At 67.5% G+C, this 10,519-nt stretch overlaps 3 protein-coding genes across 4 annotated transcripts; 2 read left to right on the plus strand and 1 right to left on the minus strand.

Moving 5' to 3' along the window:
* Positions 1 to 160: 160 nt before the first annotated feature.
* Positions 161 to 4,633, plus strand: TGFBR3L (transforming growth factor beta receptor 3 like). Of its 2 annotated transcripts, XM_082691922.1 has the most exons (7): positions 161 to 344; positions 1,266 to 1,402; positions 1,485 to 1,793; positions 2,416 to 2,536; positions 2,631 to 2,789; positions 2,997 to 3,069; positions 3,539 to 4,007. In XM_082691922.1, exons 1-6 carry the CDS (start codon positions 275 to 277, stop codon positions 3,062 to 3,064), a joined length of 864 nt encoding a protein of 287 aa, XP_082548048.1. In that variant the 5' UTR covers positions 161 to 274; the 3' UTR covers positions 3,065 to 3,069; positions 3,539 to 4,007. The 2 variants fall into 2 exon arrangements, with proteins under 2 accessions (XP_082548048.1, XP_082548047.1); XM_082691921.1 differs by lacking the exons at positions 161 to 344; positions 1,266 to 1,402; positions 3,539 to 4,007 and adding an exon at positions 4,570 to 4,633 and having other exon boundaries at positions 1,409 to 1,793; positions 2,631 to 3,069.
* Positions 4,634 to 4,698: 65 nt separating this feature from the next.
* Positions 4,699 to 7,225, plus strand: SNAPC2 (small nuclear RNA activating complex polypeptide 2). Its single transcript, XM_082691886.1, has 5 exons — positions 4,699 to 4,922; positions 5,582 to 5,701; positions 5,862 to 5,930; positions 6,207 to 6,510; positions 6,601 to 7,225. The coding sequence occupies exons 1-5, from the start codon at positions 4,740 to 4,742 to the stop codon at positions 6,930 to 6,932; spliced, it is 1,008 nt and encodes a 335-aa protein (XP_082548012.1). The 5' UTR covers positions 4,699 to 4,739; the 3' UTR covers positions 6,933 to 7,225.
* A 1,341-nt stretch (positions 7,226 to 8,566) lies between these two features.
* CTXN1 (cortexin 1) lies at positions 8,567 to 10,161 on the minus strand. Its single transcript, XM_082683552.1, has 2 exons — positions 9,934 to 10,161; positions 8,567 to 9,556 (listed from the first exon to the last, which is right to left on the minus strand). Exon 2 carries the CDS (start codon positions 9,534 to 9,536, stop codon positions 9,288 to 9,290), a length of 249 nt encoding a protein of 82 aa, XP_082539678.1. The 5' UTR covers positions 9,537 to 9,556; positions 9,934 to 10,161; the 3' UTR covers positions 8,567 to 9,287.
* Positions 10,162 to 10,519: the final 358 nt, after the last annotated feature.

Here is a 10,519-nt window from a genome sequence, read left to right on the forward strand (position 1 = left end):
GGTGTTTGTACTGAGTGGCCTGGTATCAAGCGAGCAGTGTGCAGGACCCCCCCCACGCCCCAACAGCCACAGGTTGGTCAAAGAGCAGCCCTTAATCCCTGGCAGACCTTGGGCGCCCGGCTCTGATGCGCACCCCTCAGCCTGCCGCCCCCGCGCCCTGCCTTCCTGGGTGGCCACTCAGCCAAGGCCACGGCTGCCTGCCTACCTGCGGGGCCTCGGTGCTGCCCGGAGGCTGCCTCCGAGGCGGGAGTGCACACTCCAGCGCCGGTCCAGCATGCCGGGTGCCACGCTCCTGCTGCTGGTCCTGCTCCCTGGGGTCGCCACCTCGCCCAGCGGGCCGCTTGGTACGTAGATGCTGGGGACACGGCCCGTCACGCTGCCGCCCCCGTGTTGCCCTTTCTCAGTTCCACAGCTCACCTGCCCTGCTGGGGGTAGGGGGGTCTGCAGGGGGTGGGGGACACGGGGGCCGGGGAGGTGGGCCCTGCCTCTGTCTCCCCTTTCCAGGTTCCTCTCCTGGACCCCCCACCTTCCTCAGAGGCCCCAGCAGCTATGAGGCCCATGAGCGCGGGAGAGCAGTGTGCCAGTGCTTTTAGGAACTGTGGGGGGGGGGGGGGCCGTCCTAAATGAGAACATATTTGACAAGGGTCCCTCCGGCAGAGAGGGTGTGGGTGCACGTGTGTCCCTGCCTGGGGCTGCAGCTGCCCTCAGTCAGGGAGTGAGGAAACCGGAGACCCTGGAGGCCTGGATGGGCTCCTGCTGTGCCAGAGGGGAAGAGAGACAGCACCCCCCTTCTTCCCTTCCCCGCTGGTCACAGCACGCTTGGAAAGGAAAGTGGGGGATGGCACCCTCTGCCCGGAGCTGGCCCTGCTGCCCCCACAGAGCAGCCCTGGGGCCCTTGGGGAGCTGCCCTCCCCCAGCCTGACCGCCTCGCCCCCATCGGGCACCCTGCGACTGGACTGGCCCAGCCAGGGGATCCCCTGGTCTGCGCCGGGTGGAGAAGTCCAGGTCCGAGAAGTGGGGGCTCCTCCCCAGAGGTGCGTAGCTTTACTCCCAGCTTCTGCGGCGGGGCTGTGAGGGTCCCGGGACCTTCAGGGGGACACACCACACCTATTCTGCCAGCAGTGAACCCGGCGCGGAGCCGAGCGCGGGCGAATCCTTACTGCAACAGCACCCATTTCCCAAAGGAGGCGGGGAGGTCGCTGCACTGGCCTGGAGGGGCTGAGGGGCTGCGCGACCTCTGTCGTGTCACCCTTTCTTCCCGCCAGCGCCTCCATTCCCCGCGGCTCCTAGGCCCTGGCTGCGCCAACCCCTTTTCAGTCTGGAGCTGTCGGACGCCGACGACGCCTTCCCGCGCCGCGCGGGGCCGCTCGAGGTCCCGGCCGACAGCCGCGTGTTCGTGCAGGTGTGGACGCGGGGCGCTCGGGGCCGGGTCAGGCCGGATGGGGGCGGCCGGGGCTGGTGCTTATCCCGCCCCCGCACCCTAGGCGGCCCTGGCCCGCCCCTCTCCGCGCTGGGGCCTGATCCTGCACCGCTGCTCGATGACGCCGTCCTCGCGTCCGGCCCCGGGGCCCGCCCTGGCACTGCTGCGCGGGGGCTGCCCCGCCGACTCCTCCGTCGTCCTCCCGCCACCGCCGGCGCGCCCGGGTGCTGCCGGTCCCGTGCGCTTCAGCTTCCGCCTGCGCCCGGTCTTCAACGCCTCGGTGCAGTTTTTGCACTGCCAGCTGAGCCGCTGCCGCCGCCTCCGGGGAGCCCGCCGGACACCTGCGCCTCTGACGCTGCCGCCGCCATCGCTGGTGCGCGGGGCGGGGAATGGCCGCCTGGGCCAGTCGGGGGCTGGGCACAGGCCCTCTGGCCTCTGAAGGAAGAGTCCCTTGGAGCTTGGGGATCTAGGGTTCATACGCTTTGGAGCCTGGAGACCCTTGGAGCTGGGGAGAGTCACTGGGTCTCTCTCAGGCTGGTGGCTGGGCTTCAGGGCCCGTGCGGGGAGTGTGGGTGGGTGGGGAGGGGGAGGGCTGTGACGCTCTCCCTAGGGGCTCCCCGGGGGACAGGGAATGAACACTGGGCTTGCTCTGGGACACCTTGGGTGGAACTCTGAGCTCCCTCCAGGGCTGGCTGGCTCTACAGATGTAGAGGCGGCCGAGCAGCCAAACTTCTGGGTGTCTAATGTTCTCAAAGAACTGGATCGTGTGACCTTGAGGGCCTGAGATTTGGAGTCCTTACAGGCTAGGCGGCTGGATGCTTGTATATCTTAGGGGCTGGGCTCGGGGACCTCTCACGGGGTCGGATTTCCAGTTTACTGGTGCGACTCCTGGTTGCAATAGAGAGCTAGACACCTAGATCTCTCGGGAGCGCCAGGGACAGGTCCCTGAATCCTGGGGCCTGAAGTCCCCATCTCTTGCCTCCTCCTCCCCACAGTGTCTGCCTCAGGATGAGGCGTGCACGGGCGCCGGCAGCGGCGAGAGTCTGGGTGCCGACGGTCCCCACCTGCACACGCTGACGCAGCCCATCGTGGTCACAGTGCCGCGGCCACCCCCCGGTGAGCGCGCAGTTCTCCGCAGGGTCCCGGGAAGGGGGGTGAGGAGGAACCTGGGGCTTGGGCCCACTCCCTGTGATGTACTTACTTCCCACAGGGCCACCCAAGGGCGTCCCCAGCAAAGCCGTGCGTCATGAGCCTCCCGCCCCGGCCCCCGCGGCCCTGGAGCCCGCGCCCGTGGTGGCGCTGGTGTTGGCTGCCTTCGTGCTGGGCGCTGCGCTGGCCGCCGGGCTCGGCCTTGTCTGTGCGCATTCAGGTACCAACCTCGGCCCGCCGGGACTTCCGCACGGCCCCCAGCCTATTCCCGCGGGTCGGAACCCCGGGTCGCCGCCACCCAGCCGGTGGGGCACGACCATCCCCAGACCTGCCTGCGCTACGCCCAGAGCAGCCGCCAGGGGGCGCACTTGCCCCGGCTCAATGCGCAGCAACCCCGACTGCTCCGCAGCCTGCCTCTCCTTTCCAGCACCCCCGAACCCCGGTCCCGCCGCGAGAGACTCGCCAAGCGGCCCCCAGCCCAGGAGGCCCCAATAAGGCAGGTAAACGGGCGGGGGTGGGGGTTGTAACGGGGGGCCTGGAGGACAGCTGGAAGAGGGAGGTAATGATAATGACTTCATAGGCTTTTCCTGTGTCAGGAAGTGTTCTCAAGGTTTCATGCCTATTAATTAATGTAATCCTCATAACAACTTTCAGGTAGATATTATTATAATCCCCATATTAGAAATGAAAAACACGAGACACTCTCTGAAGTAACTTGTCAAAGGTCACAAAATTTGGTGGAGTTCAGACTCGGGCACGGGGTCACCTGCACCCAGCTTCAGGCTCTGTGTCACAAGAGGGGTCCTCAGACCTGAACAAGTACTAGGCAAGGAGAATTCGCGACTCAGACCTACCGCTCACCCTCACTCCTGCACACAGACTGATGGATAGCGGCCAATGATCCGCTGGGAAGGGGGCGGCCTGCATGGTGTCCCTCTGCTTTGCTCAGTCTGGGTAGCCCCTCCCCAGGGATGGCACACCCCCAGCACAGTCCGGAGACACAACAGCCACGGCCTTGAACCAGGCCCGCCAGGACTGGACCGGCCCCGGTGGACCTCAGACCCAGCGGGACCAGTCTCTGCCTCCTGAACCCTCCTGCCCCTGACCGCTCCTCCTCTTTCGCACTTGGGCTCAAAATAAACACCCAGTCTGACCTACTGAGTTCTGAAGTCTGCGTGTGCACTTGGCGCGGTTATAGGGGGCAGGAAACAGAGGCCTTGGGGACCTGGCCCACACACTCATATATACGTGTGCAAATGGGGGCCAGGGGAGACCCAAGGGAGTTTTTCCCAAACAATCCCATCTGCTTAAGTTTTAATAAGGTCCACCTTCGGGGCGCCTGGGTGACTCAGTCGGTTAAGCCTCTGCCCTCCGCTCAGGCCCTGGTCTCAGGGTCCAGGGATCGAGCCCCAGGTCGGGCACTCTGCTCAGTGGGGAGCCTGCCTCCCCTTCTCTGTGTGCCTCTCTGCCTACTTGTGATCTCTCTCTGTCAAATTAAAAAAAAAAAAAAAAAAAAGGTCCGCCTCCTTTCTCAACCCCTGCACCTGCCCACCTGCCGCCTCCTCCAAAGCCAGGCTTTCTCCGCTCTCCACCCCCACCCTGGACCCTGCCCTCGCTAAGGCCTCGACCTCTGGCCTCTGCTTCAGTCTCCACTCCGTCCAGTTTAGAGCTCTTAGAATGTCTGCCGTCCCAGTTCCTCCCTTCTCCGGAGCAGGACTGCTAGCTCCATTTTACAATGAGGAAATTGAGGCTCGGTTCGGCCAAACCATTTGCTCTAGGTCCTCCGGGCAGGCCAGCCTCACAACCCAGGTTCTTGGCTACCACTGAACAGCTGCCCTCCTGCCAGGGTCCACCCCTTTTGGAGAAGCAAAGCACACAGTAGGAGTTTTACAAGACTTAGTCCCGCAATGGAGGGACGGCAGGAGATCTATGGTTTCGGCTCCAGTTCACGGATGAGATAAAATGCGGACGGGGGGGTGTCTCATGTGCGCCCACCTCAGTTCGCCGGCCAGTCTCTCCATCTCCCATCTACGCCGCTCTCCTGGGCCACCAACGCGGAGCCACGCCCCCATCTGTTTCCGCCTCCGCGCCGCGCTTTCTGACCCCAGCGGCCTCCGTAGCCCCGCCTACCAGGGAAACGGGCCGGATCGGCGACACCGCCCTCGCCGGCATGAAGCCTCCACAGCGGCGGCGAGCGGCCCCGGCGCGCTACCTGGGCGAGGTGACCGGCCCCGCGGCCTGGAGCGCCCGCGAGAAGCGACAGCTGCTACGACTGCTGCAGGCGCGGCAGGGCCAGCCGGAGCCGGATGCCGCCGAGCTGGCCCGGGAGCTGCCCGGCCGCAGCGAGGCGGAGGTGAGCGGTCCCGAGAAGGGAGCGGGGCTGGAGACTGGGCTAGGACGTGGGCGGGGCATCCGGGCGGCGGAGGGGCGGGGCGAGCGCGAGGATGGGGACGAGGGGACTTGGAAAGGAGGCGGGGTGTGAGCGGAGGGGGCGGGGCGTACGTGAGGCCGAGGGGCGGGACGGGGAGCCCGGGGCTGAGGGGCGGGGCGAGCTTGAAGGAGCTGCTGGGCGTGGGCGGGGCATGCATGAGGCTGAGGGGCGGGGCGAGGTAGAGGCCGCGCCTGCGAGAGGCTGAGGGTCGAACTTCGATTAGACCGAGTGGATGGAGGCCGGGTCAGGGCGGAAAGAGCCGCGGGACCCCGGGGCAGTGAGGCTGAAGTGAGAGCCAGGAAACGGGGCCGAGTGGGTGAAGCGAGGTAGTACTTAGCAAAGGGTGGGCCGTGGCTGCGGGGAGGGAGCGGAGCTGTCCTGGGCCTTACACCTGTGCAGGGTGGCTGGTCACACCTGGGGCCTGGCCCCGAACCCCGGGGCAGAGTCCCCGAGACCGGTCACACCGGGGTAGCGGGAGGCTGGGGAGCAGTGCCGGTCCCGCAGCAGGCGGTAGGCTTTGGCCTCTCTCTCCAGCCCTGGGCGCCCAGAAGGCCCATTCGGCCGCCTCCTCTCTTCTCCAGATCCGGGACTTCCTGCGGCAGCTCAAGGGCCGCGTGGTCCGGGAGGCCATCCAGATGGTGCAGCCCGGTGGCCCGCAGGGACGGAGGCGCCGGGAAACACAGACCCCGGCCCCCATCGAGGTGAGGCAGGACAAGCCCCCCCCCCCCGAGGCCGGCCCCTGTGGCATGATGTGGGTATTGAGGGGAATAACCTCAGGGGGTCCCCAGGAGGGGCAGGGCTTGGAGACCCCCGAGGGTGGGTCCCCAGGCCCACCGTGGGCCTTTCTGTCGCCCCCTCCAGGTATGGATGGATCTGGCAGAGAAGATAACAGGCCCGCTGGAGGAGGCCCTGACTGTGGCTTTCTCACAGGTACAGCCATCCCGCAGGCCGGGTGAGGGTGGTGCGCGCAAGGCTAAGGGGGACTGGGCTGCCGGGCCTTTCCTCTTGCCCGCCCTGTGACGCTGGCCAGTCACTGAACACACGGAGCCTCAGTGACCCTGCTTGCGACCGCCCCTCCATGTTACGTCCAACAGGGGGGATTTGGTGAGCGGGTGGAGGTGGGCGGCTCCGCGGGGTGCAGGGCAGGAGAGAGGCCTGTAGGAGGACCTCCCCCCTTTTCCCCTCCCCGATCTCCCTTCCTGCCAGGTACTCACCATCGCCGCCACGGAGCCCGTCAGCCTCCTGCACTCCAAGCCCCCCAAGTCCACACAGGCGCGGGGAAAGCTACTGCTGCTCAGCGCCCCTGGCGGGCGGGAGGACCCCAGCCCGGACACTCCTGGCCCCGCCCCGAAGACGAATGGCCCCGCCTCAGAGGCCGCAGCTGCATCCCTGTCTGACCCCTCGGCGCCGCCGCCAGCAGAAGCAGACTTCTCCGTGGACTTCGAGAAGATCTACAAGTACCTGTCGTCTGTTTCCCGCAGGTGTCATGGCCCTGAGCTTTCTGCAGCTGGTGAGACTAACGGACAGGGGCTGTGAGGGAGGGAGCCCCAGGTAGCACACCTGCCCTGCCCTCACCCCAGCCCTCTGTGTCCATCACCAGAGGCAGCAGTGGTCCTGGACCTGCTCCTGGCACTTCCGCAAGAGCTGCTCCGCCTGCCCTGCGAGGCCCTGGTTAAACACCTGTCGGATATGTACGCGCACCTGACAGCCCCCCAACCCGACCCAGCATTCGAGAGCCTGGCGCCCGGAGCTGAGGATGCCGGGACAGGCGCCCAGGGGCACAAGGAGGCCAGCCAGGCAGAGCTGCAGGCCCCCGAGAACGCCAGGCCCAGGGAGCCAAGGTCTGTTTGGCAAGCAGCTGGGGTCTGCCCCCTGAACCCGTTCCTGGTGCCCCTGGAACTTCTGGGCCAGGCAGCCGGCCCTGCTAGGTGAAGGCCCAGCGGACGGAGGACACAGCAGACATCTGCGAACCCCCCGGCCCTCAGTGCTGCCTGGGCTGGCCCCGGGTTATCAGGAGGATCCTGTCACGGTGGAAGGTCCCTGACATGGTGGGCAGCAGGGGTTGGCCTCTAAGGTGACCAACACGGCAGGGGTCTCCTAAACAGAGGCACGGTTGTACAGGGGTTTGGCCACGGAACTGAGGTGGGGGAAGCGGGAGGGGGGGAGCTCCTGTCCGGTCCAACATCTGCATCCTACATCCTGTGAGTAAAGTTCTTGTCAATCTGTCTTGCTCCCTTTTTCCTGTGAGTGAATGATGGGAGTGGAGGCCCGAAGTGCCAGAGGGAGAAGTCAGACAGGACTGAGGGAGCCTTAGGTCTCAAGGCTGAACTGGGGGGGCAGGCCGGAAGGAAGGCCCAGTCGTCAGTAGAGGCCGCCACTGCCAGGTCTGGTTCTGTGCTCCGGGGAGTGACCTTGGTCTGGCCGTGAAGGGGACCCTCGGTGATTGCTGATTGCGTGGAGGATGAGTTCTGAGCCTGACAGGTTCTCGGCGCAGGTGACCTCACCTCACGCCGGTGAAGAGAAGCCAGGAGGGGGAGCCAGGCCCCAGGTAGAGGTCAAGGGTTAGGCGTGGCGGCTGCTTGTGCAGGAGCTCAGAGAGAGGGGAGCAGCCCCCCCCCCCCCCAGGTGGCCTTAGCAAAGTGAGGAGGTGCTAGGAGGGAGGGAGGGAGGGAGGCGGAGCTGGGGGTGGAGGGGCCTTGGGGACAGGGAGGGAGGAGCCGGGCTGGGGGAGGAAATGCTGCGCCCCTGCCAAAGGTCCCAAATGCCTGGGAGGGCGGCGGTGTCTCCCTGCGAGGGGTCCCCCTTCCCCAGCCTGCCTGAGGGTGTAGATTCAGGGAGAGGCTGCGGAGCGCACAGCCGGGAGCCGGGTGTCCTCCCACAGCACAGCACCGCCCCCCGCAGACCAACTAGTTCTCTGGGAGCGGGTGAATCGCGTTCGCAGAGCCCGTGCAGTCACACAGCCTGCCTTTTATAGAAGCGCTTGCTTCTCCCCGCACGCTGCGCACGGCTCCCTGGGGCACAGACCACGTCTCCCGGCGGGTGTGGAGCCCAGCCAGCCCACTCGCGGGTGTGGAGCCCAGCCAGCCCACTCGCTTGCTGCCTGGCCCCGGCTTCCAAAGCGCACGTGGAGGGTGGGCAGGAAGAACCAGGCTGAGAGAGGTTTGGGGTGCAGCTGTGGTCCGTGCCAGGAGAGCCTGCCACTTCGTGGCTCAGCGGGCCTCCCTGGCCCCCCACTTCCACGGAGCCTCCCCCAGTTCTTCCCAAGTCAAGGGAAAGAAAGGGGGGGGGTGGATCTCAGCGATGCACGTTGCTGAACAGAGCTAGTTCACAGGCCAGGACCCCCAAAACGCCGCCTGGCTGTTTTGGCAACGTGGGGCAGCCACGAAGAGCATGTGCGAGTCAGACCCGGCTTCACATTCCAGCCAGGCTGGAATCCTGCCCCTCAGCACCGTGCAGGCTAGTCCCTGCGGCTGCCTGACTTTGGTCCCCCGCCCGTGGGGCAGCGATGCTAAGAGGGCTCACTGCGGGTCCTGCAGAGGGAACAGGTCGCGCAGCTGGCCGGGTAGTAAGCGCTCAGTGATAGCTTTTATTGACAACATCCGCTCGGAGGCAGGGAGCGGGCAGAAGGGCTGGGGAAGGCCACCGGGGGATGCGAGGAGGGCTCAGAGGGAAGCGCGGGAAGCGAAAGGAGGGCCAGGGGGGGCTGACCTGTGCTGGGGAGAACCTGCCCGCACTCCTCCCACCGAAGGTGCCGGGCGTCCTGGACACACAGCAGCCATCGGTGCTCTCGGATCCCGAACTCCGGGGCAGGGCGCGCGGGGCACGTGGGTATGGCAGCCTCCACGACGCGGGCGCAGGACAGACTGCCTCGCAGAAGCGTCTCAACACTAAGGGGGCTTTGGGGGCGGAGGAGTGAGGGTGGCCAGACCACAGGGGAGAGAGAGGGGACACGCGGGTCCCCCGCATCCAGGAATGGACGGGACACTCATGCTCGGTGACAGGCCAATAGCAGAACCACCTATACGCCTTGGGGTGGGGATGGGGGGCCTCTTCCCAGTCGGCGGCCAGCCGAGCTGTCGAGTTATGGAGCGAGGACGGGGCGGGATAAAGGCACGAAGTGGGGCTCCGGCCGGGCCGGGAGGAAAGATGGGAAGGGTCTGAGGGGGAGGAGCTGGACCTCTAACGCCCTCCCACCTCGGGCTAGGCGATGGGGCGGGGTCCTGAGCGCGATCCCCTGCCAGGCTGCGCCCCCGTCGGGTCCGCCCTTGGGGAGCGGCCCCGCGCGGCTCAGACCAGCGCGTAGTCGAACTGCCCGCGCTCGAGCGCCTCCTTGTGGTCGGTCCAGGACGAGGCGGGCATGCGGCTGTAGGGGTCGAGCAGGATGCGCACGCAGCGCACCATCAGCAGCACCAGGACCACGAGCAGACAGAGCACGAAGGCGAACACTGTGCGCTGCTCCGCGTCCAGGCCCGCGCCCACCGGGGGCCCCGTCGACGGCGGCAGCGGCTCGGGGGACAGCGTCCACGTCGCGCTCATGGCTCACATCGCCGCGCGCCCTGCGGAAGAGGAGCCGGCCGGGGGCGCTGGGATGAGGATGCGCCTTCCCGCCCCCTGCGCCGCCTCTCCCGCCACCGCCCCCTGACCTTGCCCGGACCCAGCCCCCGCCCGCGCCTCTGTCCCCCTGGCTACGCCCAAGCCCGGCTCCCGGGCAAGCCGCCACAGGCACGCGGGGACCCAACTCCAGCCGTGCGCGCAGGTGGGGGCGCTGAGAGTGGGGAGAGGGAGCCCGGACCCGGCTGGCCCGCGCACAACAGGTGCGAACGCGCAGCCCGGCGGCGCAGCGGGGCGAAGCCCTGTCCCCCGCCCCTCTCCCTTTGTTCTCGGCGTCCCGGGGACCCCTCCCCCACCACCCCCGCCCCGCCGCGCCCCTCACCCTGGCCTCGACCGGGACGGGGACCGTGCGCCCGGTGGCTGCGCTCTCTTCCGGGACCCAGCCGGCTCCGCTCTCGGCCTCTCCCCGGCGGCAGCGGCGGTGGCGGCGGCGGCGCCCGGGGCTCAGCCCACCCCACCCGCCCCTGGAGCGCCGGAGACCGAGGCAGGCGAGCCGCGCGCTAGCCGGGCCGCCGCGGCTGTTCCCATGGCGACGGGGGGCGGGGCCCCCGCGGGGGGCGGAGGCTGCGCAGGGAGCGGTGCGCGGGCTCGCGACCCCGCCCCGGACTCGGCGAGAACGGAGCTCCCATCCCGAGGCGCCTGGGAGACCTCCGCCGCGGGGAGCCTCAGCACCCAGGACCCCGCCCACCCCACCCCAGAAGCATCCAGGCAGCCCAGCCCGACTTCCGCACCTTCCCCGCAATTCTGTGCGATGGACCCCTGGACTAGACGTCCTGCGGGGGCGGATCCCAGTGCCTCCAAAAATCACTCCTGTGGGCACTCCAGCTTCTCCAGCTCGGGGGACCCCAACCTTCGGAAACCCCAGCGGGCCTACTGAAAAGCTCCCTAGCTCTTGTGTCACGGCCCCC

This window comes from Mustela nivalis (genome assembly GCF_964662115.1).
Source record: "Mustela nivalis genome assembly, chromosome: 1".
NCBI classification, from domain to species: Eukaryota; Metazoa; Chordata; class Mammalia; order Carnivora; family Mustelidae; genus Mustela; species Mustela nivalis.